The sequence below is a fragment of the Parasteatoda tepidariorum genome, chromosome 1 (assembly GCF_982258835.1).
Source record: "Parasteatoda tepidariorum strain Cologne lab strain chromosome 1, Ptep-v5.0, whole genome shotgun sequence".
Lineage (NCBI taxonomy): Eukaryota > Metazoa > Arthropoda > Arachnida > Araneae > Theridiidae > Parasteatoda > Parasteatoda tepidariorum.
The window spans coordinates 105,399,619-105,425,137 of NC_141755.1; the positions used below are offsets into that span (position 1 = coordinate 105,399,619).

At 28.4% G+C, this 25,519-nt stretch overlaps 1 protein-coding gene across 3 annotated transcripts in view; it reads right to left on the reverse strand.

Annotated features, from left to right (window-relative positions):
• Positions 1 to 25,519, reverse strand: part of LOC107450377 (gephyrin) — a 56,137-nt gene that overhangs the window by 21,091 nt on the left and 9,527 nt on the right. For all 3 annotated transcript variants that reach the window (XM_087150183.1, XM_087150188.1, XM_087150186.1), the window contains exons 4-16: positions 24,485 to 24,542; positions 23,959 to 24,051; positions 21,840 to 21,928; positions 19,513 to 19,579; positions 18,607 to 18,696; positions 16,564 to 16,588; positions 16,305 to 16,436; positions 14,126 to 14,218; positions 11,575 to 11,630; positions 9,971 to 10,090; positions 8,803 to 8,858; positions 5,556 to 5,709; positions 451 to 572 (exon numbers count right to left, since the gene is read on the reverse strand). In XM_087150183.1, the coding sequence (XP_087006309.1) occupies positions 451 to 572; positions 5,556 to 5,709; positions 8,803 to 8,858; positions 9,971 to 10,090; positions 11,575 to 11,630; positions 14,126 to 14,218; positions 16,305 to 16,436; positions 16,564 to 16,588; positions 18,607 to 18,696; positions 19,513 to 19,579; positions 21,840 to 21,928; positions 23,959 to 24,051; positions 24,485 to 24,542 (1,155 nt within the window). The remainder of the gene's footprint in view (positions 1 to 450; positions 573 to 5,555; positions 5,710 to 8,802; positions 8,859 to 9,970; positions 10,091 to 11,574; positions 11,631 to 14,125; positions 14,219 to 16,304; positions 16,437 to 16,563; positions 16,589 to 18,606; positions 18,697 to 19,512; positions 19,580 to 21,839; positions 21,929 to 23,958; positions 24,052 to 24,484; positions 24,543 to 25,519) is intronic.

Below are 25,519 nucleotides of genomic sequence, written 5' to 3' on the forward strand. Positions count from 1 at the left end.
AAAACTTTTAAACTAGCTAAAAAAAACAGGAAGAAAAACACTTACCAAAAAGAAGCTTTAAATACGTTAATTTTTTGAAATTATTGCTCGTCTTTGTATGCAGGATAAACAACAGCTTACAATAAAATGCTTGGTGCTTATCCGTTAGTACAGTACTAGACAAAAATTCTCGAGGCAAAATCATTTCCAAACGTGTTACGAAGATGAATTATTACAACTAAAAATGGTTAATAAAAGTTTTGTTGCTTATCCATTAGTACAGTACTAGACAAAAATTCTCGAGGAAAATCATCTCCAAACATGTTAGGAAGATGAATTATTACAACTAAAAATGGTTAATGTACCTTTAAAGATAAAATGATGCGCCCCTAAAGAAAACTAGAACCAACTTGTCTGGTACCCAACTAATGGATAAGTTTCGAATATTTAAACAAAAATAATCTTCCATACGTATCTCTGGCTATTCCAACATCAATAAATGGGATTTTGTTTTCAATCAATAAGCTCATCAAGCTACTTTTGTTGCTGTCTCTTATACAACCAGGTTTGAGGGGAAGATGAGGACTTAGAACCTGAAAAATAAAATTATTAACTGTGCAAAAATTTTATTGAAATTTCTACTTAAAAAAATATACAGGCACATAATTTAATTATACATGAGTATGTTAAAAGTAGGTAAAATATATATTTTAGATAAAAGAACCTCTATAGACCCTCTCATCCAATGACTTGTCCTTAAAGTTAGTCAATTTCCCCCTCCCTATAAATTTAATCTTAAAACGTCTTTCAGTAGAAACAAGACTAAAGAACATAGAAACAAGAAGAATTAAAGCTTTAAGGAACCATAACTTCCAATCTAGAACCATAACTTCCAATTGGGTCTCATTTATCCGAAAAGATTTAAACGTTATTTAATATTTTTATCAATCAATCAATATAATTTTCATTATTGCAAAAAGAGCCTTTTGAAAAATCGTCAGGTAAACGTGTCGGACACCCACGTTCATTACAGAGCTAATACTTTCTACTTTTACCCGTTATAGTTGTTTTTCCTGCAGTGTTAATAATTCCCACAGAAAAAAAAAACATGTTTCACATTAAGTCTACACAGGTGCTGCATAGCCAAACCTTTCAACAAAAAATAAGTACCTTTTAAGTACTTTTTAAACACTTAAAAATTATTTTTAACCACTATATACATTAACAAAATGCAAAATAATTTTCAAAGACTTAACATGATAAAATAACTAGTTTCTGACAAAGAGCTCTTTTCTTGATTATATTAGCCATTATAAAAAGATCGAGAGACTTTTCAGTTTGATTTCAGAGGATGGAAAATGAGGCCTGAAATGGAGAATATCTTGCAAAATGCAGCATAGTTGCACATGAGAGTGCAAGAATCTCACTGAACTCATCTAGTAGACGCACAAGAGGACAAAACTGATAGGTGCTTTTATACGCTATGGACCGACAGTACATCGAAGTAGATTGTGGTTGAATGAATAGTGAAAACGTTGAATAGAACAATGAGAAAAATCTCGCTTCTACATAATATGTTGTGAAAATCAACACGTTAAAGAAAAAAGCTGGAAATGGGAAAATTAAGCACTTTTTAAAAACACCCAATGAAAAATGCATCTTTAAGGGCTTTTAAAAAACGAAAATCGAAAATAAGCACCTTTAAGCACTTTTTAAAAACTCTATGCACTTCTTCTATAGGAATAGACCGAGACCAGTCAACTTTTCGTATCCTCTTTTCCAATTAAGGGATTCTTATCAGGAAAATTCCTTATCTCCTCTTCGGATTTAAGTTAATAAAAACAGGAACAGTCAAGCAAGCGCCAGAAGAGAAGAATACAAATGCTAAGTCTTATTATGTCATTGGTAATTACATTTGATGTGAATAATGTCGGATAGTAATATACAACCATAGGGTACAATACTGATTTAACTGCAATTTTGTAGACCACTTCCCTGATTATCCCTCATTAACTCGGGTATGTATATATATTGCAAATATTTATCATCCGGAGAACATTTGTACATTTTGTTTTATCACGTTTTTACTCATTCGGAAACAAAAAAACATACTCTTCTGTGATCGGAAGTTTGCCAAGTTTTATTTCGGAGTTTTGATGTTGGACTGTACACGTGTTTTGTGCAATTGTATATACCAGGGGTGGCCAAGCTAATTGATAGTCGAGCCATTTTTCAAAATTTGAAATTTTGCGCGAGCCGCAATTAAATACATACTTAAAAGATAGGCAAAAAGGGTATGAAATTTTTTTTTACGGAAATTATATTTATTGAAAACATATAAATAAAAGTATAAAATATGTGCATCGAATTAAATATTAAAAATTAAACACATTTATTTTACTTCTCCTGATAATTCTTTGAAATTTGGTGAATAATTGGTGACAGCACTTCTCAGTAATTCTTTGAGATGCTGGTTAGTTAATACTGATCGGTGTTTGGATTTCACTAATGATTCAGATAAGTACGTTGTTCCGAATATTGAAATAGTTTGACAAGCAGCTCCTTTTTTAATTCAAGATACTTCTGTTCTAGTACGAATTTCCAAAATTCAGTAATCGATGTCGACTTATATTTCAATTGTAGAGCTTGATCTTCTTGCATCTCTATTAATTCTAATTCTCCAGATGTATTTGAGTCATAATTATAATGAAAATGGAAAACTCACCTTGAATTATGTTTAATTTCAAATGGATTCAGAAAAAAAACCAAGAGGCGATTTAAAATATTTCAAGTCTTGAAATCTATTTTGGGAATTCCGTCAATATTCCTTCTAGCTTTTTTATATACTCGCTGAGTTTTTCTTCTTTAATATTGAAAGAATTTTTTTTAATTCGATGAAAATGACAAAATGTTTTATTTTTAATGCCCTTTTGAAAAAGTTGTAATTTAGTTTCAAAACTAAATATGCACTGTGAGAGGTCAGATATTATTTTATCCTTTCCCCGCAATTGTAAATTCAGTGTCTGCAAATGTTCCATGACATCATTTAAAAACATTAAGCCTTGTAACCACTCATCATCGTCTAATTCCACACCTGCCAACATTGGAGAAATGAAATAACGGAGATTTTACTAGCGACATTTTTTAGGCTACTAGTAACGTTTTACATCATGCATAATCATGTAAGTGAAAAAGAGAAATTCAAAATTGGAAATAATGTAAGCACTTACAATTAGCGATGTAAAAAATATGTATATAAATCTTAATCTAAAAAAGATTTTTTAAACCATTATTTATAATTACTTCAAGCTATTTTAATTTCTAATCATCGTTGAACAGCTGACCCAATTTTCTAGGTTTACAACTACAAACATTCAACTCAGTAGCCTTGCAATTTTGAACATATCCAGAAGACAAAGGAACTTCCCGGATCAAGTATGGGGAGAAATTTGCCTTTGTGGAGAACTTTTTGATGAAAATAACCCCCATTTGTGTTACATGGAGAGGAAAACCACGAAAAACTCCCACGGTTAGTCTGACAGCAAGGGGATTCTAACCCATGATCCGTCTACCACTGAAGATATTTTTACTTAAACAATTAACACTCAACATGCTGCAGTACTGGCAATAGTATTATCTGTTGAGGAATAAGAAGTATTTTTGGCATCAGCAGATATTTTATCGCCAAATATTATTATTTTTTTTAAATTTCTTCAACAAATACGGAGAAATTTGAAAAGATACAGGTAAATAGGAGATATTCATAAAATACTGGAGTCTCCGTTAAAAAACAGGAGACTTGGTAGGTATGTAATTCTGAACAGGTTATTTCCTTTTATTTTAAAAATGCAGTGATCGGATCAAAAAAATCTACAAAACAATTTAATACGTAGTAGCTATATAACCATCGAACAATGCAAAAGAAATTAATGTCATTTGGAAGTTCTTCGTCCTTTAATTCTTTAAGGTAATTTTTGAATTGTCGATGATTTTTTGCATTGGAGCGAATAATTTACAATGTGTAACACTGTTTTCATAGCATCAGGATACTTTAAATATTGTGCAACGAGTTGTTCTTGGTGAATTATGCAGTGAATTGGTATGAATTGCGGAATTTAAGAATCATCTCTTAAAATCCCAATAAGACCGATTTTTTTACCCAGAATTTCCGGAGCTCCATTAGTTGCAATGCTTACAAGTTTGCTAAGAAGCACATCAAAAGTTTTCATTATGAAATCTAATGCATTTTTAATATTGGCACTGCGGGTTGACTCTTGAAGTGCTACTAAATCTAATAGTTCCTCGTTAACAATGAAGTTAAATGAAACAAAACGTATGAAAACTGCCAATTGCAGAAGATCTGTGATATTGGTCGATTCACCAAGGAACAATAATAATTTTGATAAAACATAATAGCACAAAAATGAAAAGGGAACTCGGATACATTTAGCGAGAGCCACAAATAATCCTTCAAAGAGCCGCATGTGGCTCGCGAGCCGCAGGTTGACCACCCCTGGTATATACAATGGTTGCTGAATTTACATAGCAATAAGAGTAAAAAAAAAAAGGCGTATAACTCCACTGGTGTTTGGATAGTATCTCTTTGCGCTGTTCCTTGTTTTAAGAACTATCATACAAAGACTAATATTTAACTTTTTTCATTTGTCCGAAATATCTCAGGATAGTAAACTGATTTTAAATTAAATGTTTCCTACACATAGAAAAAAAAATTTCAACTTAAAACTTGTGCATTAAGTTTTGTTTTAGTTCCTTGTATTTAATAAAATAAAAAAAATATGTTGATTTTTTGCACCCCCCCCCCCAAATAATCGGTAAGGGAAGTGGTTAAAGATGGCGAATAAATGAGTGACTTTAAGTCTGGAAACAGTGAAGTGATTAATAAAAAATAAATGATTTGAGTCTCACTAAAAATTAGACTCAGAAGTTGGAGGACATTTTTTTTGAAGAAAATTTAAGAGATTAAGTCATAAAGAAATTGAAAACTTTGCTAAGGAAATAACGTGATTGGAAAATATGTACACACGAACATATGATATGAAATATTTTGAAATTATGACTATAAATTAATGTTTTTGTGAATTATTCACAATTCATTCAACTCCAATATCAGGATTGCCACTCAAATCTGGGAGAAAATATTCCCTGTGTTTTCCCTGTACATATTATACACAGAATATTAAGAGGAAACACAACAATTACTGTGCTCTTGTGTGAGCTATATTGGGCTAACTATATTTATTAGTTTTAATTATTTGAAAAACTAGAGAAAAAAAAAGGAATAGATGAACATACTTAAATAATGCTAGAGTAAATGAAATAGTTTAGTATAGCTGAAATATCATCCTTAAATATCCCATAGATTATGCTTTGAGACCTCACCATGTTTTAAAAGATGCAAATAAGAAGCAAAACACACAGTATTTTTTCCAGTTCGTAATGAAAAAAAAATCAAAATTCCCTGTTATTTTAGGTGATTTTTAAATTCCCTGTGGAGTAGCAATCCTGAATATAGAAGTTTACTTTTAAATATTCCGCTATTAAAAAAATATACATACTTCATCCCCAGTTGATAATAAGGCTAACCAGGGCTTTTGAAAAACTAAAACTTTAGTTATTCCTGCGATAGCTAACACACCTATTTCAGCGGCATTTATTCTTCTCTTTGAGGGTATCAGTACTTCTCCAACTGACACATCACTGCCCACAAGTCTAGTAAAGAAATATCATTTCAAAAACACTATTCCACAATGACAACTAAATGTTTAAAGAGATATGAGATTTCAACAATTAAAAAAATTAAATTACACATTTAAAAAAATGTAAATATTTTTAACAAACAGTGACACATAAATGAAATTTTTAGAAAAAAAAATCATCAATAATTTAATGATATAATTTGTTGTCGTAATCTTCAGAGTTTTAATTATTCTGATTAATCATCACCAGACCCAGTCAAACATCTAGACAATTGAACTATAAATTAATAAAAAGAATTAATAATTTCAAAGAATTCATATGGGTTCTAATTCATAAAACAGGGTGCGTAGCCAAATCTTTCAACAAAAAATAAGCACCTTTTAAGTACTTTTTAAGCACTCAAAAATATTTGTAAGCATTATATACATTAACAAAATGCAAAATAAATTTCAAAGACTTTAACAAAATCATGATAAAATAACTAGTTTCTGATACAGAACTTGACTATATTAGCCATTATAAAATGATCAAGAGATTATTGGGTTCGATATCAAAGGGTGGAAAATGAAGCCTGAAATTGAGAATATCTTGCAAAATGCAGCAGAGTTGGACATGCGAGTGCAATTATCTCACAGTAATATTTTATCAAACATGTAAAATGATTGGCACTTTTACTCTACAGACCGAGTGTAAGCCAAAATGGATTGTGGTTGAATGAATTGTGAAAGCGTTGAATAGAACAATTTGAAAAGCATGCTTTTGCATAATACGTGGCGAAAATCGACATGGTAAAGAAAAAATTCTCATTTTTGAAAAGGAAAAATTGAGAACTTTTTAAAAACAGTCAATTAAAAAAAAGCACCTTTCAGGGATTTTAAAAAACGAAAATAAGTACTTTCAAGGACTTCTTAAAAACGCTACGCACCATATAAAACTGCTTTAAAGAACCTTAAATTTTCTTTTCATTCCTTTACAGACATGACAAAAATTTATATTTTCACAATTCTCAGATGCCAAATGAAGAAAATTCATCATTTGAATATTTCAATACCTACATAATTGAATATCAAGAAATTACTAAATTTAATCAATGATAATACTGGGCGGATATACTTTAATTTTTTTTTTCTTGCAAACTTTCAGGTTTCTAAAATGTACTTATTTTTGACAACTCACAGTTATTCTAAAAATGCTGATAAGGTTAATAGTTCTTACACTGAGACTTGATTCATTAGAAATCGGATAGGGAAAGGATAAATTTATTTATAATCCAAATTTGTTTTTTTAAGTTACACTTAATTTGTCTTTCACTTAAATTTTGACCTAGTTTTGGAGTAATTAAAATTTTCCTGTAATTTTATGAATTTTTTACTTTTTTAACATAACGGAATTGCACTAGATTTATAATTTTTAGCAAAGATATAATTTTATTAATGAAGATAAGAATGACCTTTTTAACAATTTAAATTAGTTTAGGAGTAATGAAATTTAATTTTTGGCTTTTTTTCCGATGAAAATCCCAAAACAAAAAATTTGCATCTTATTCTTTTTTCAAAATAAAACATGGTTTGTTTCTCTTTAAAAAAATGTAATTTATTTATTATTATAACAAAAAATATTTATGTAAATATTTTTATTATAATAATAAATTATTATTATAACAATTTTATTATAATAATAATTTTTATTATAATATAAGATCTCAACAGGTTTGCCTTCTATGGTGAAATGTTTTTCGTTGACAGAACAAAGTTCTATAGTCTGTTTTCTATCAATAATTCTGAATCTAAATTCAAATTAACCTCGCAAAATAAGCTGAAATAAATTCTTACATTTTTAGCAATTGATACATATTGTAACCCAAAGTATAGCCTATTTCTTGCTATATATATATAAAAATATAATGATGGTGTTACAATTTTCCATTGTTGTCCGTGCATTTTATTGGCTGGAAAATCACGTGGTAGAATCCAGTTTTTCCTCATTCATTTCCATATTGATTGGCTATCATTAGGATAAAATTAATAAAAGGCATAAAGGTATTGTTTTACTATAAATATTTTTGTGTCCCTAATTTAAAGTTATTTTCCAGTACTGCTAATATTATGCTTTTAATTCATGAGTTTGAAACTAAGTCAGAATTGTTGCTGTTTTATTATTATTATAATGTAATTCTGCGCTACATTTTAAGATAGTTATTTAGAAAGGCGGTCTAATCTTATTCACAATTACTATTTTTGTACAAATAACATTAATATATTTTTATAAATTATAGTTAAAGAGATCTGCTAAATGATTTAGAACTTAATGATCAGCTTCATGCACAATGAGATAGAAGCAAAAATAGATTTTAATACATCCGTCAGCTTGGTAAGCGAAATCATTAAATTATGGTTGTGAACTCATCAAATTAGTTTGAATAATATAATGTTAGGAGATTATAAATGTTTATATTTAGCAGATGTTTTCGGGTGAATCCTAGAATAGCTAATCCCTTGGTGACTTTTTGAAATCTCGCTAAACTGGGTTTCAGAAAGATATTTGGGGGAGATATGTTGCAACCTTATTGCAAGTTATTTTTTTATATTTATAAAAAATATTTTAATAAAATCATAATAATTAGAATTGTTCCTTTTAATAGTAAAAAAACAACTTTGATCCAAGTAATAATAGCCAACTTGGCGAGATTTTGAAAAGTCATGGGATGGACTATTCAAGGATTTTACCCTGTTTTCTGCTAAGAAACAACAATTATTGCAAAGCAATCATCAAGGTTGGTGAGAACAGGGCTTAGCCCCCCAGTTTATGATATTTTATAAAATTGGTTTAAATATAAACTAGAATAGAGATGTGAAAACTAGTAGCTTAAGTTTTAAGGATATTTAATTTTTAAGTTTAAAAATACCAGTCCACTACAAAATCTTAATTTTATTGGTAATCTGTATCACTCTTGGCAAGAGAAATAAAATAAGCAAACAAAGGGATCTGAAAAGAACTGCAAGCAATTCCAGTGTATGCAAGTAACAGTAAGGAGGAAATGGAACTTGCTTATATATTTAAGAAAAAGTTTACAATCGGTAAAAATTATTAGAACCAATAATATACCTTATATCTTGAAATTTTTTTGCAGGTTTTAAAATTTCAATTTTCAATTCATTTCCCTGAAATAAATAAGTTTTGTATTACCTCTTCCATTATTTATATATCCTTGCATAAACAATTATTAACATGTTAATTTTAAAACAAGCAGACTTTTGCATAAAAGTTAATGAATAATAATTATAGAATTGCAGGTTGATTGGTTGGTGTTCCAAGAACAACAAGATGCAGCTGCACAAAGCCAAATTCAAACAAATTAATCATAAAAGATTTTATGAGAACTAAAAAATAATATTGATTCCATTAAAACAAATAATCAAAGTTTGAGTAGAATATAATAGTGATTTATACAGGAAAACTAGAAATATGATTAATAATTTATATCATTTCTTAAAACTAGACTTGAGGATTAAATACCACATTATTTTTTATAAAGAAATAACACACATGAAATGATTATTCGGTCAGTAATTTGCAGTTTTGTAAAGTATAAAATTCTTAACACTTAGCTTGTAACATTCCATTCTGGTTTCTTAATATTTGGGGTTTCTATGTTTACACTAGTTAGGGTTAATGGGCAGCCTGTCACCAGGGAGCAGAATTATCAAATGTGACATCAGATTGCAACATTAAATGTCCAAAATTAAAATTTGCATTTATTTTAAAGTTAGAGATAATCATAATAGTTTACTTCATGTTAAACTAAGTTGGCATGGACATTATGGAAATCACATATGGGTTCAAACAGAACTGCTACTCGTACTTCAATGTTAATGACTGCTGTTTTTACAACATTGTCTCGCATTCATCATCATGCTAAGTTACCTATTAATATTTGTCATGCATTTATGCACTGTATTGCATTCCACATTAAATATATGTTTAAGACATTGCAAGTGTCTGTGAAGTTCTAATTTACATAGAGTTATCACCAGCCTCCAGCCCTTGCATTCTTCTGATGATCAGTGGGCACTTTCCTCAAAACATCTCATTTTCAGGTTTTTGAAAAGAAAAGAAAACATGTGGCAAGCGAACTAAAACCATTTACAGTTTGCACATCACGAACTTTAAATTGGAACAACGAAAACATGATATATGAATTTACAATTACAATTTATTAAAAAATTAATCAATTTTTAATCTTTTCAAATATAGTGAAATTTGAATATTTTACCTCAGAATCCTTCTCTACAACTGCTGTGTCTTCAACTTGAATGACAGCATCAGCTTTGAGAGGAATTGCTGATCCAGTGCTGATTCTAATGCAAGAGCCAGTTTTTAAATCAAAATCCAGCTTTGAAAAGGAACAAATTTTGATTATAGTTTCAAATTAAAAAGAAAAGCAAGAAATATGTCTTTTTTTTTCATTCTCTGGTTTTAAGAATTTCATTGATAGATTTGTTTTAATAAATTAATCAACAAATATAAAATATGCCCTGCCTGACTGAATCATCATTGCATAACATAAACTACTGAAGCAAAAAACATGAAATCTGGACAATGAGTTCCTTTTATGATGTAGGAAAGATTGTTTTAATATTCCAACCCTAAGGAAGTAAATAGGAGTTGAGAGATTGTAATCTAAAAAATTAGTATTCCTAAAACCTAATTAGTATTCCTAAAATTTTCCAAAGTGTTAATTTTGTTTAGAGTTATGATTTTAAAATACGATTCAATAAAACTAAATAATTTAAAATCAATTAATAAGACTAATTTGTTAAATTGAAACATTAAAAATCACAAAAACAATGATGCTCAAATATTTTTGGTAATTAGCACTACTGATTTATGATAATTGGTAGAGTTTGACTGGTGCATTAGATTGGCTCAATCTAATCGCATAAAGCCACAGGGCTCTGTGGCAGAATTTTTTCGGGCGACAAACCACTCTAGTACTGATATCTTTCTGCTAGATACTTTCAATAATAACAACTATTTATGTTACTAATTTAAAATAAGAAAAACGTTGTGTTTACAAACAAAAACCTATTTTGATAAAATAAATTGTATTTAAATATTTTTAATAGTATATGCAATATTTATTTTGTTCTAATACTATGGACGGTATTTTTTGTAGGAGAAAAACGCACCTTTTTCTGTTTCACATTTTGTAAATCATCATCACATTAAAAAAACTAATTAAAAATCGAGAAATCCATTGCAGTAACTACCAAAAAAAAGATTGATGACGAAATCACACAAATCAGACTCTTTAATAAGGGGTTACTCATATGCATTTTTTGTTTCAAGATTCAGTTTTTGTAATGAACATTATATTAAGAATATCGGATTTTAAAAATCTTGGGGGGGGGGGAATCAATATCAATAACTGTTGAAAATATAACATTATATTAAATGTAACATTATAGGTTTACAAAAACAAAATTTTTTGCTTCCCAAAAGAAAAATCTTTAAACCAGAACTCTGTAACTTTCTGTGACAATGTCACTGTGATTTGGCCACTGGAAAGAGTAACAAGTCATAATAAATAAAAAAATGGAGTTATTTAAGCTTTATTACTCGTGGTATATGTCTTTTAGTTTTATTCCAGATTTAAGTGTTATTTGGTACTGATTTATTGATTATTTACTTTTTTTCATGCCTATATGAAGAATATTTCATCTAGTTTGATCCAAAAAATTTTTTTTAATTAGATATGAAAAGATGTAAGTTTAAAAAACAGAGCAGGGTAGAAAATTCAAGTTGAAAAAAAAATGGAAGAAATCCTACAATTTTTTTTATTTGGGAGGAAAAATGATCAGTAGAAACTCTACTTACTTCACATCCTGGTGAAACAGCTCCTATTACATTACGAATTGTGGTTTCATCATCCGCTACAAAAATATTCTGTGTTATTAATTTTACTGAAAAAATTGTATCAAACTTAAAAAATTTAACTTATTTCCATTTCGAAAATTAATGTTTTTTAGGCTCAATAAGAAATATTTCAAACATAATTCATTACTTTAAATATTTAAAAGATTTGGATAATTAGAATTATTGTTTTGTGTGAGTGTTTTTTTTTTAATATAGTTTTTGTATAATAATACTTTTACATCTTTATAGACAATTTCTTCAAAATTGTATTCGATAATATAAAAGATTTCTCAATATTATAAGTTAATGCAGTTTGTAATAAATTATCTTTTCGTGACAAATCTTTTAAAAAAGGAAAATATTAAATGTTTTTATTAAGTTTTCAAAATTCAAAAAAAGTGTTAGTGTAAAAGGCATATGCTCTCTCATTAGAATATAAATTAAATGATTTCCAACAGAAGCATTTTACTTAACTAACCATTCTTGGCCCTCACCCATTCATTACTTTGTAGTTCGTCACTTAGTGTTATAACATTTCGATAACATGAAATATCAATGATTAATAATAATATAAAAATAACAAGTGCAACTTTCCTGGATTCTTAATGTTATTGCGGCCTAACTACCGCTATAAATATTAAATACCAAATCACTATCATATAAGACATGTTAACTTGATTCTATCTATAGGCACTTTTTGATAGATGAAGGTTGGCATAGTCAATAATTACACCCCCTTATTGTACTGATTATTCTTAATACTAATACAATATATTATTGTAATTAAGTGTTAGAAAAAATATGTAAAATGGACACTGATGTCCGGCCTGCATCAAATGGGTTACAGCTAACATTTAATAGTGACCTGGATGTCATGTAAATTAGATAACAAGATAAATATGGCTGGGTGTCTGCTTTGCTGATTTTAAAAATGAATCCCTCTAAATGTGAAACGTCCTTGTGTTGTGTATTTTCAAGCTAAAACACGGTCTTTACAATAACCTTGACATGTGTTAATTACAGATAATAGCAGCCTTGAACCAGCATATTCTTTACATTGCACTTTTCATCCATGAAACATTATTTTTTATACACACATAAATGTAGAAGAAAAGTTATATTAGCACCAATATTTCTGTTAGTTACCAAATTATCATTAAAGTAAGGCATTGTTTAGTTAAAATTAGTAAAATGTTTCCCAAGGATCATTATATCAAACATTGGCTGTACAATATTTTTCAGAATTTTAAAATATTTAACATGCTCTGACTGATGTTTATTAGCACTAAACAATATCGGCTAAATTCCGTTACAGCTATCTATCAGAGAGTTTTTATTGAGAGCAAAGTAAAAAAATAATCTTCATAACAGCTGTTCCCAACCTGCCAGACACGTGCAGACTAGTTTAGTTTGTCTACGGTAAGAACTCCCCTCGCCACAAAGTCTGAAGTCGTCTGCTGCTATCGAAACAAGAATAGCACATTTCAGGGAGGGTAGCATCTACTCAATATAGGGCTAACACAATAGATCGAAGAAAATGATTCCATTTCTCTCGCCGACCAGACCGAGCCAAAACCTGTCCTAAACAATGACCCAACACCCTACTTGAAATAGTTATACCTTGTTACCACAGTCGCCGCCACAGGACCAGACGAATAGCTAGGGGAGTACTTACTTTACACAAACTATACTGGGTTATGGCACTTGATGGGTTTTTTGTCAACCTATCGACCTGAACAAGCCTTTTTAACTTCAGTTTCTTTGGGTAAATTAAAAGATTTAAGGAAATAAATTAAAAACAAATAAAGGAATAAATCAAAAGAATTAAATATATAAATTGAATGTTAAGAAAGAATGATTTGAGACTAAAACTATTCGATTTCAATCTGGATATCCACTCTCTCAAAGGACAAACACTTCAAAAGTCCCTTTAACGTTTTTTTAAAAGTTTAATTATTTTGATTGTTTTATAATTGTGACGTCTAAGTGAATGAAGTAGCAACATCTATCATATTTATACAGGGTGTCCTAAAACTCATGGTAGATACATTTAGAGGGTGAAACACAACTGGGCAAGTATGAGGCTTTTCATATGACCCCAGAAGAAAAAGTCCAGATATGAGCGGGTGGACCAGTTGATTGGGCCACCCTATCGTAAGACACCTATTATATGTAAAAGTATCATACATAAAGTGTCTATTTGTCATTACATTTTTCACTTGTACATTCACTTGTTCATTACATTTTTCATTTTCAACTTTCGGTGCGAGCCGGATGCGAAATACGTACCTAACCCGGTTCACCTCAATGAAGGTCAACACTCTATTCCCTGAGCTGTTATGAGCTCAGGGGATATACAGTAATTAGTAGACCTCAAAGTTTTTTTATTTAATTATTTTTTTAACAAAATTGGTTGACTGCACAACTAAAAAGGTTAGGAACTACTGCCTTAGAAAAATGTTTATAACTAATATAGACTACTATTTTTTGTCCATAATAAATTCAGTTATACCTAGAACAGCATATCCATCTTTGATTGAAGCATTAAATGGTGGATAGGGTTCTTCAGCAATGACATTTTCCCCAAGAACATAACTCAATGAATCTAAAATAAATCATGTGATATTAAATGTATGTTAAAATATATTAATCTGTTTCTTTAATGCATACAAACGTTTTGCAAACTCTGTACATGAACTGAAAATATCTCCATTATCTCAGAACAAAGATGGTTGATCCCAACTGATATTGAATTTTGAGATACATGTATGCAAAAAAAGAAAAAAAAAAAAAAGAAACAAGAATAACTTTTTTTCACTTTAGACAAATTTGGCAGGTAAGAAACGGGAATTCTAGCACATATCGATTAATTTAGTACCTCAGCATATAAAATATAGATAGCTGACTTATATACTCTCATACATTTATCTCAAAACTTGTGATTTATTAGAATCTGTTGTTAGTATTCAAAACCCTTCAATTCATTTTTATAAGCTCGTTTTTTATGGAGGAGGGTATATTCTATTTTAACTTCATTTAAAAAATTTATTTTATCTAGATGAAAATAAAAATTTCTCATAACATAAAATATAATTAATCCAAACACAAATAATTTTAATGAAAAATTGGATAGCCACAAAATATTATTATGAATAAAATAAATCATTTGGGAAAAAGTAGATAGAATAAAATACATGCTAGTCTAGAAAATACATGCTTAAAGGAAACTTTTACACACATAAACATATTTTTTGAATATGTATTAATGTAAAAATATGAATGTATCTACAATAAATCTGTTGAAAACAAATTACATTAGCAACATTATACCTACATCAACTCTTTCATTTTAAGCATAAATCAGCTTGTTGTTCATTTATTATTTTTTTAATAAATTTTTATTTACATAATGAAGTTTAGGAACACTTCTCATGAAACATAATTGATTTTTTTTTCTTGCCCTTTGGTAATGTTCACCTGTTCCATTCAACTTCTTGGCGATTTTATTTTGTTTGGTATTTTACAGAATTTTTGATTAAATAGTTCACAAAATATGTAAGCATAAAAAATGCATACAGAATCAGAATTTTTACCTGGTTATGTTAGATAATATAATTTTCAAGTACTGCTAAAACTTTATTTTTAAAGCAGGCTCTTAAATTTTATAATCATAAAAGAAAACTCAAAGCAGGTATCAATATATTTTTCCGTTTTTTTTTTTTTTTAGCCTTTCATCATTTCGACAATTAACATTTATTTAAAGTTTTAATGAGAGTTTTACTATTATATTTTTCTTAATATAAATATTTTAATACAATTAAAGGTTATAAGGGCAACTCAACCATTTAAGTTTTTCATACTTGCAGACTTCGAAAGCATATAGTTTAGTTTAAATATAGTTTAGAAGTTCTAATAATTTTCCTTAAGTCTTGGTGTAACCTTACAACTACCCCACTCCTCAGTAACTTTTATGTGTGTTATAGATAAGCGTTGTGAAACACAATATGCTATGCTAAGTCTTAGTGTAAACAACACTAAGACTTATTTTCACAAAAAATTATTAGAATTGATCAAATTTATTTAAAACTGAATGATTGCTTTTAAATTATACAAACACGACATGCCTAGAAGTAAATTTAGATATGTTTCAGGATGAAATTCATAGATTATTAGAGAATTTTTGGGGCCTTTGTTATTTTAAGGGTAATTTTAGGGTTTATTAACTACTATGAATGCCAAAGGAAAATTTATATTATTATACAAGTAATGTATCAAGGCCAACATACCTTTAAAACTTTTCCATGTTATGGGTAAAATATTGCCAAGGGTCTGTCCAGGGTAAATTTACTACCATTTGTTTTTATTAAATTCAAATTGAAATTTAACTATGGACAATGATTTTTATGGATTTTGCAATTTAGATAGAATTTTTAGCCCAAAATTTACAATAGCGAAATTGTTTTTTGAATACATATGGGGGAAAATGTACAGAAATTTACCAGTCATAAATGATTTTTATTTGTAGTGACAATTTTTGAAAATATTTTCTTATTCTACCATATTTTTGTGTTGATTTTTTAATATAATTTTTAATTTCCACAAATTATGTCTAAATTTTAAATCCCTAATTGCTTTCATTCAAAACACATTTAACAGAAGCAATGAAGACCAATGTATGAAGGCCAACCAACTTTCAAAACTTTTCCATGTAGTGGGTAAAATATTGCTTTCATTCAAAACACATTTGACAGCATCAGATACAGAAAGCATAGGAAAAAGAGACTGTCTAGGTCTATCAGCTACTTTCAAAGGCACAACTCGACCTGAAAATGACATTCAAAAGATATTTACAGAGAAGCTATGTTATTCCTTTGAAAAATATAACAACTTGTAATATAAAACCTATAGTATATGTAAATAAAAAAACTAAGGAATTCAAATAAGTCTTACTTTTAAAAACTGTTTCATTTTGAGGCTGCAAATGCAAAAATTTTGTTTTAGAAAAACATAAATTGTTTCAACAAACTATTAACATTCTGTTTACGTGACTGTAAACAATATTCAACAGATAATTGTAAACTAATTTGTACTCAGAGATTCATTTATTATTAAGAAAAAAGTTGTAGTTTTATCAGGTTGTTGTTAACACAAAATGAAAATTCAACATTCTATTTCATTAAAATTACACAAATACTTGAACAAAAATACACATTGCTCACAGCATAAAATTTACTAAAATGAAACAATGTCTAATAAAATTGTTTTTGAAATTATATTGCTCTCATAAAAAATTGGATCAGACCTTAACAACAGTTGGTAGCAAGCAACAATAAAATTAATATTTTATTCCACTAAGACATATTTAAAAAAGGGGGAAAAATAACTAAAAACAGCAATAAATTGTGTTTCTCACATAAAACTATTACTTTCTAACAAAGGGATATCAATTTGTGATGATGCCTCTATGGAACCTTTTCAGAGTAACGGATAATTTTCAACAGCTCTTTCCATCTTAAAGCACAAATTGTTACAAAAACTTAAAATTTTTTCTTAATTTTGAAAGAGTGGAGAAAATGAGGGATGAATGTCAAAATAACATAGATTTATGCCAATAAAAATTGGAAATTTAAATTACTTCACAATTTTTAAAAACTTTCTATAACTTTGCATTTGGAACAAAAATCCATAATAATCACAAGCTCACAAAATTTATAGCTTACAAAAGAATTTACTTCTCTTTTTAAGTTTTATTAAAACATAAAATAAAAATTTAATCAATATTTCACAATCTGATGTTTTGTTTTTTTATTTGAATTTAGTACTCACAAATAATAGAAGAAATATCAAACTGTTATAGATATAGAATAAAAATTGGCAAAATTGACCCCTTAAGTATTTGGCCTGCCTCTTTCTAACTTTAAACTACAAACTTTCCAGCATTGAATAAAACTGGCTTCCTCCATAGGAGAGCAGTGCTTAGCCAGGAAATTTCAGCACAATTTTACCCAGGGGCTCAATGTTTGGAGGGAAAAAGTTTTCCTTCATAATTCTGTAGACAGGGTTGCCACTCAAATATAGAAAAAAATTCCCCTGTACATATTATACACAATATATTAAGAGAAAAAACACAATCACTGCGCTCTAGTATGAACTGTATTGGGCTAACTAAAGTACTTATAATGGCAGAAACAACTTAGAGAAAAAAGGGAACAGCTGAACATTTTTAAAACAAATAATGATATAGTAAATGAACTCGTTTAATATAACTGAAATATCATCCTCAAATGTCCCATAGTATGCACTGAGTGGTTACTATTTTTTTCAATGGAAGAAAATAGGAAACAAAATTTCCTGAATTTTCTCAGTTTCTTAAGAAAAACTAAAAATTCCTTGCATTTTCCCTCTTATTTTAGGTGATTTTTAAATTCCCTGTATTTTACAGGTTTTCCCGATTTTCCCTGTGGAGTGGCAACCCTGGAATAATAGCAGATTAATTCAACTTTTCTCAACACAGAATAATCACAACAGAGAATGAATGATCAGTAATGCAGAATGACCATTGATAATAAAAATGTCAAAAAATAAAATAAATACAGGAGTGCCAACTTTTTTAGCTTATTTGGAAAATTTCTTCTAGTGATAGCTAAATTTTTGTTTTCTCTTAATAAATAAATAATGTTAAGTCATACACCTGAAACAATCTAGAATCATAAAAAGCTTGATATTTTTGAAAATGTCAAATATTTTGATGTGTATCAGAATATTTGACATTTTCAAAAATGTCTGCATTTTTGATATACATATCTCTTGTGATGAGGATTTTAAAATGTTATCAAAAACTCTTAAACACTAATTTTTAATTGTATACCACTCTATAAAATAATTTTAAAAAAAAATGCAGTAATTGGCAGCCCTGTAAATATCAAATGTCTTATACACTCATTAACTATAAATTTTCATAAGAAAATTTAAAGTAAAAAATTTACAAATTACCCCTGAATTTAAAGAACTAAGAACATCCGAACATTTCTTTATTTCTTGCACAGCAAGCATAACATCTTCCAATAAATAGTCCTCAAAATACTGAAAATATTTGGTGGAATTTTATAAATACAATTTATATAATATTAAATGAAAATGTGTACAGTTTAATAAATGACTAACAAAGTAACTTTTATGAATAAAAAAAAAGCATTCTCACAGTAAGGCCCCTTTACTTTAAAGAAGTATTTAGCTAATTTAAATGAAATTTTTTACAAAAATTATGAAAGTTTAAAAAAAAAAAAAGGAATTTTATTTAAGAACTTACATCGTTAGAATTTAATTTCAATAAACAAAAAAAAAAAATTTTGACAAATTATTCTTGTTTTTTCCTTGATAACTTGAATGTATACAGACATTTTATAAATACAAAATTATTAACAGTATCTAAAAACATACAAGAATGAACTCAAACAAATTCCAGCAAAACTGTTTAGTCAAAAAAGATAAAGTAATAATCTGATTCTCTTGCCTTGTTGGGTAACTATATTTTATTTGTGATTTTGATCCTTATATAGCAATCAAATTCATAGCTGTTTTTTTTCCTATTTTTTTTAAAAATAACTTTTGTTTTCTTCTATAAGCAAAAGGAAGAGTTTTGTTGTAATTTATTAAAACTTCTTTTCTACCCAATTTGAAGTTTAAACTAGTGAAACTGAAGATTCAAATTTGAGATTGAGAATGGTAAGCGAAATAGCGTACATTGAAAGATGAAATATTTAAAATAAATTAAAAATTACATGAGAAATATATTAAGAAAATAGTCTTGTGGGAAATATAGGAGAAAAATGTTAAAAAACTGAAAATTTAGCATTTGATTAAAAGAAGCTAAAATTAGTTCAAAAAAGAAATTAATACCTTCAAGTTTTCTATTGATAATATGAGAGATACAACCAACGTTGTTCCATTCACATAGCATTTATACCTAAATAAGACATCGTTAGAACATTAATTTAACTTCATCAAAACTTAACAATTAAATAACATATGGCGACATTAATTAAGGATAAAAGTAATTTAGTCACTGGATGTTTTGGCAGACATTGCATAAGTTAGTTAACATTTTGAAATGTATCTTTTATTCTCATACAGTACCGAACCTTATGTATAAAAGATAAAAACTGAAACTGTAATATTAGAAACTTTAATTTTAGAGGAAAAACTAACAATACAAAAGCTAAAAAAAAGTGAAAGAACTAGCTTTTGCAAGATACTATATGCATTTTAACTCAATTGGTCTCAGTTTAATGGCATGTCAGATTTGGCAAAGAGATTTTTTCATTTTGTTTTATAACCGACCCAAATTTAAGTTTAGGACTATCAATAATTAACTTTTTAGTCTAGTAATTTTGATCCCAACTCAGAAGACAAGGGAACTCTTGGATTAAACATTGGGACAAACAAGCCTTCATGGAAGACTTTTTGGTGGAACTAACCAGTGATTACGTTACATGGAGAAGGAAACCACTAAAGCCTTCCATCGTTAACCAGATGGCAAGGAGATTCTAACCCATAATCCGTCTACCGCTAAGGATATTTTTATGTCAGTGTGAGCCGAGAGCAGAACTTGTATCAACCAGCACCTGCTGAGATTCGAATGTTTTACCAAAAGAGCAATCCTCTCAAGATAAGAAGATTACAGGTTTGAGTGTAGCGGCTCCTTCACAAATAAACCTAATTTATGTATCCCATTATGTCAACTACATCAACTCTTTAACCCACCAATATCAACTATATAAACTTTTTTTCCCTTTCTTTTAAGAACATTTCAGCAAATGACTCACCCCTCTCAAAAGTCTGGTTGCACAAAATGCAAAGGTACTATAATTCATATCACTACAAAAGACAAAAATCTGAATAATATCCACTGAATAATGTTAACAAACCCATAGCACTTTTTGTTAAAAACCAAAATATCAGATTTGATAGTAAATTATTCATCATTTTTTTAAAATATTTATTCAATATTTTAATATCAGATTAGAATAGCATAGGAAAAACATCAGTGTTGGAAATACCAGGTGGTCATGGAGATAATAACTGGTATTCTTTACCCTAATTTTGATTTTTTTTTTTTAATTAACTCTTATTTTCTTGGTATTCACTAATACTGATGTTTTACCTAATATATCCTAAATAGATAGTAAAGTATCGAATAAATTAATATCAAATCAGACATGAGAGATATTTTGGACACTCACCAAAGCAACTATGGGATGTTGACATTCACCGGTAAAAGTAGATTTTCTCAGTTTTCGATATTTCAAGATAACGTATACACCAATTCAGTGCAAACAGTCTCTAAACGAAATGCCACAACTACAATGAATCTTGGAAAGTCTGGGATATTACAAATCAAATAGAACTTTTATATTACAATTTAATATAACCGAACCTTATGTATAGGCTGGTTTTATGTATGAGTACAGGCAGGTATAAAATTTTATCTACAGGTATCAAAAAATAAAAAGTTACTCATCCTTCATTACAAGTTAACATAAAGAAATACTCATGCAATTAATACTCCACATTAATTAGCCACTGTCCTTTATATTCCAAACACAAGTATACAGAAAAATTGGATAAAAGTTTTAATTAAGATATCACATAAGATATAGGCTCAAGAATACAGCTAAAAATGCTTATTTAACTCTCACAATTACACAATTTAGAAATTTCAACGACTACTTTTTCTTTGTGATTCTCACAAATAAAAAAATTAAAAAGGAGTTAAAACTTATATTTTAAGCATGAATGGTGGTGATGCTAGACAGAGATGAAGAGAACAAAATGCAGCACACAAAACATTGTGCTCTCTTCTTGTTGTTATTAGAACACATTTAGTAGAACTAATTGCACGTCAAACATTTATACGTAGATAATTTTTTTTAAATATCATCTTTCTAAATAATCAATGATTCTCTTGTCAAACATAAATACATTTTCGTTCATCTCTACCAAAATTAAGCTAAAAATTAGTCATAATCCCTAAATTTGACTTTCTCCCCTTTATCACAAAAAATAAAACTAAAAGAAATTCAAAAAGAAAAATATTTTAAACCAAAATACTTAGATAATTAGTATGGTGATGAAATTCATAGTTTACATTCAATATGTAACATAATCATAATTCATAGAAATAGAAAGGAATTAAAATTTGAATTATTTACAGAAATGTAATTTACTTGGAGGAAACTAAAGGTACAGCATCATTATCTTGAAAAATAAGTTTTTTGAGATGAGGGCAGAACTTGAGATTGCCAGCAGAGTGAGTCTAAAATTAAAAGTTAATTTTTAATAGAAGTATTGAAGCCACGGTATAAAAAATTGACAGAAATACGATGAAATAATTAAAACTCTAAAAAATTTTAATATACCATATTACACGGAAAATTGGTTAATAACTGTTATGAATTGTTAGGCAGAATCCTTGTAATAAAATGAAATAAAAATTCAATAGCAAAACTTTTCTGCTGTTGATATTTAGCACATTTAATGTCTTATAAAGGTTATTAAAATTTAATTGTTAAAATGAATACCATATTGAAATGGAATACAACCCAATGAAGACCTCAATCATTATTAATAAAAACATACAAATAAAAATCAGATAATAATAATATAGAATCAAAATCCTGATATAAGATCATATCAAGAAATTTAATAAAGTTTAACATTATAAGGAGATTACTTTTATATAATCAGACAATCAGTGATTGTAAGACTTAACATTTCACTGCTATAAGCCCATTGCCTCAAAAGAAAATACCAAATTAAAATGATTACATTTTAATACTTTTAAAAAAGTTATCAACTAGATCAGTAACTTAATGTTACAGAACACATTTGAAGTATGACTTTTTCTGATGTATTTTTCTTTAATATTTTTATTAATATTCAAGAAAGTTCAGGGACTAAGTTCAAATAGTTTGTGGGATACTTTTGGTCATAACCATTACATAGATTATAACTAATGTCCAGATTTTAATGACCGAAAAATACCTATGTCCTTAAAAATACAAAAAATGCCCTATTATTTAAGTAAAAATATTAAACCAAAACAAAGTTTTCTTTGCTAAAATTACATTCATTTATGTCAAAATAAAGAAAGCAATGCAAATACATGTTCTATATATTTTCTTTTTAATGAATATAACTTTCATCAGAATTACATTGAATTATTATATCAAGTTTTCTATCAATAATGGACAATAGACATTCCTGTGCTGCTTTACGGAAGCGAAACTTGAACCCTAAACTCAGATATACAGTGGACACTAGACACCTTCGAAAGAAAGATCCTCAGAGCCCTCTTTGGAGTAATTCAAGAAAGGGGATGTTGGCGAACCAGATATAACTTCGAGCTCTACCGACTCCATAAGCAGCTCCCAAATTTCACTAATAATCCACAGTAATAAGCTGAGATGGCTGAGCCGTGTATGGAGAAGCTCTAAAAATAGTGCCATAAGAATCATCAACTTTAAGAACCCTGAAGGGTCACGCGCCAGAGGTAGACCCCCTACTAAATGGCTCAACGCCATCGAAAATGATTTGAAAACTCTAAAGATTGGAAATTGGAAGGGAGTTGCCTTGAATAGGTGTAGGCGCTTGTCAACTGTTGAACCTGCAATGGGCTGTTGAGCTGATAAAGAAGAAGGGCAATAGTAAATTTTTTCCTAGAAAAATTTTATGTTCTAAATAATACAAATCAGATAAAATGGGAAAGCAGTAAAAAAGAATTACCTCAAAAAATATTATATTGATAATATCGAGGGAAAACTTGGTTAAAGGTGGTACTATAAATTACAATATAAAATTAAAACTTGCATTTAATGTAATAAAAATTACCCAAAACCAAGGAAATACTAAAAATTGTAAAAAAGAATACCCCAAAAAATTTAAAAATGCTAAATGGCAAAAAATTAAAAAAAAAAAAAACATTAAAAATGCATATGTTGTAAAATTCCAAGCTTTAACTATGACTCAACAGCTTATCTTCCACAAAGAAGTTGCGTCACATAATTATTTACAATCATAAGATTATTACAGGAAAAATATTTAACAAAACATCAATTCATGACTGTTTTGATTATGTAAATTTTAGTTCCCTCAAATATTATTTCTTTACAATAAATTTATTTTTCGCTCTATCGAAAATACATTACATAATAAATAACAAATAAGCTGCTAAAATATCCTACAAAGAGAAATGCGTAGACACAGAAAAATATGTAAGTGCCAGTTCTGAATATAATATTATTAAAGTTAAAAAATATGATAAAACAAAATTTAATAAAGATTTACTTCATCAAGTATTCTGCTAACAGGAAAAATTTCCTTGCCAAAGACAAAAATCAATTTGATATCTTCAAATTCACTCCACTCTTCAATGAGAAACTAAATTAATAAGAAATTGGACGTAAGTGAATGCAATGTAGAAATTATTCAAGAAAAAGAAATTTTAGATTTAAAATAATACGCTCATAAATAATACAGCTCATAAGTAATACAGCTGAATAGTTTTAATAATAAGTTAATATTAATTGTAAAGTTGATAATGAAAAAAAAATTCTTTTTAAATAAAAAGTAATAACATTTCAGTTTGAGAGATTATTTATTTGAGCTTATTTAAAAATTCATTCTAATTCAATCAGTCATATTCAAAAAGTTTTCAAAATTCATTAAAAAACCAGAAGTTTTTAAAATGATAATAAAGAAAAGAAGCAATTGAAAAGAGATTCTTTAGGATAAACAATATAATTACAAATAACAGGTTATATTACTAGTTAAAAACCTTAGAATATTTTGAACAAATTTTTAAGTAACTTACTTTCAATTTAAAGAGATTTCTTTCTATTTTTCTCCTCTTACACAATAAACTCTTGAAACTATAAATAAATAAATCAGCACTAAAAGTGTGTTATTGTAAATAGGAATAAATTGTATAAAATATAATTTTAAAACGGATTTATAAAAGAATAAAGTCTACAGTGATAAAATTGTTTAAGTTGGATAAAATTAATAAAAATAACACTTAACAACGTTTACACAATCTAAAAAATCTAACTTAATGCACAATAGACAAAACTTTTTATTTTAGTTTCAGAATGAAATCAGACAAATAATTTCTAAATAATAAAATGAAATAGAAATTTTTATATCATATAACTCATATTTTTTGGGAATTATTACATTAACAAATAATTCCTCATTAAATTTTTAACAATCTGGAAATATTTTAGAATAAAAATTTAAAGATGTGTTAAAAAAGTTTTTGATGTGATAAACAGTTTCAGGGATATGGCAAAATACGAAAAGCTAAATGAATATTTAGAAGAATTTGTTGTCAGTGTGATATGGCCAACAGACAATACAGAAGACAACGTCTGAATGAGTTTACATGAGATCGAATCATTGGGAAGTTGTAAGAAGGTCGAAGTGTGACCAATGCGGCTGCGGAGTTTGAGATCAAACATCATTTGCACAGCATTGTTTCACGAGCTTAGAACAGATTTCAGAGGATGGGAACAGCAGTCCAGAAGTTTAGTAGACGTCGTCGCACAACTACAGCAGCAGGCGATTATTATATATATATATTTCAACAGGATAGAAAAAACAGACAGCTGGAGAAATCCCTAGACACACACAGCAAATTACTGGACTCTCAATATCTCATTTCACCAGGGCCAGAACATTCAACAGGGGTGGTCTGTTTGCATGACAGGCAGTACAGTGTGTTCCGCTAACCCCAGTTCACCGAAGACACCATTTAATATGGTGCCTTAAACACAACAACTGGACAGATGAGCAATGGGGTCTAGTACTTTTTACGGATAAGAGCAGATTTAGCCTGATCAGTAATTCT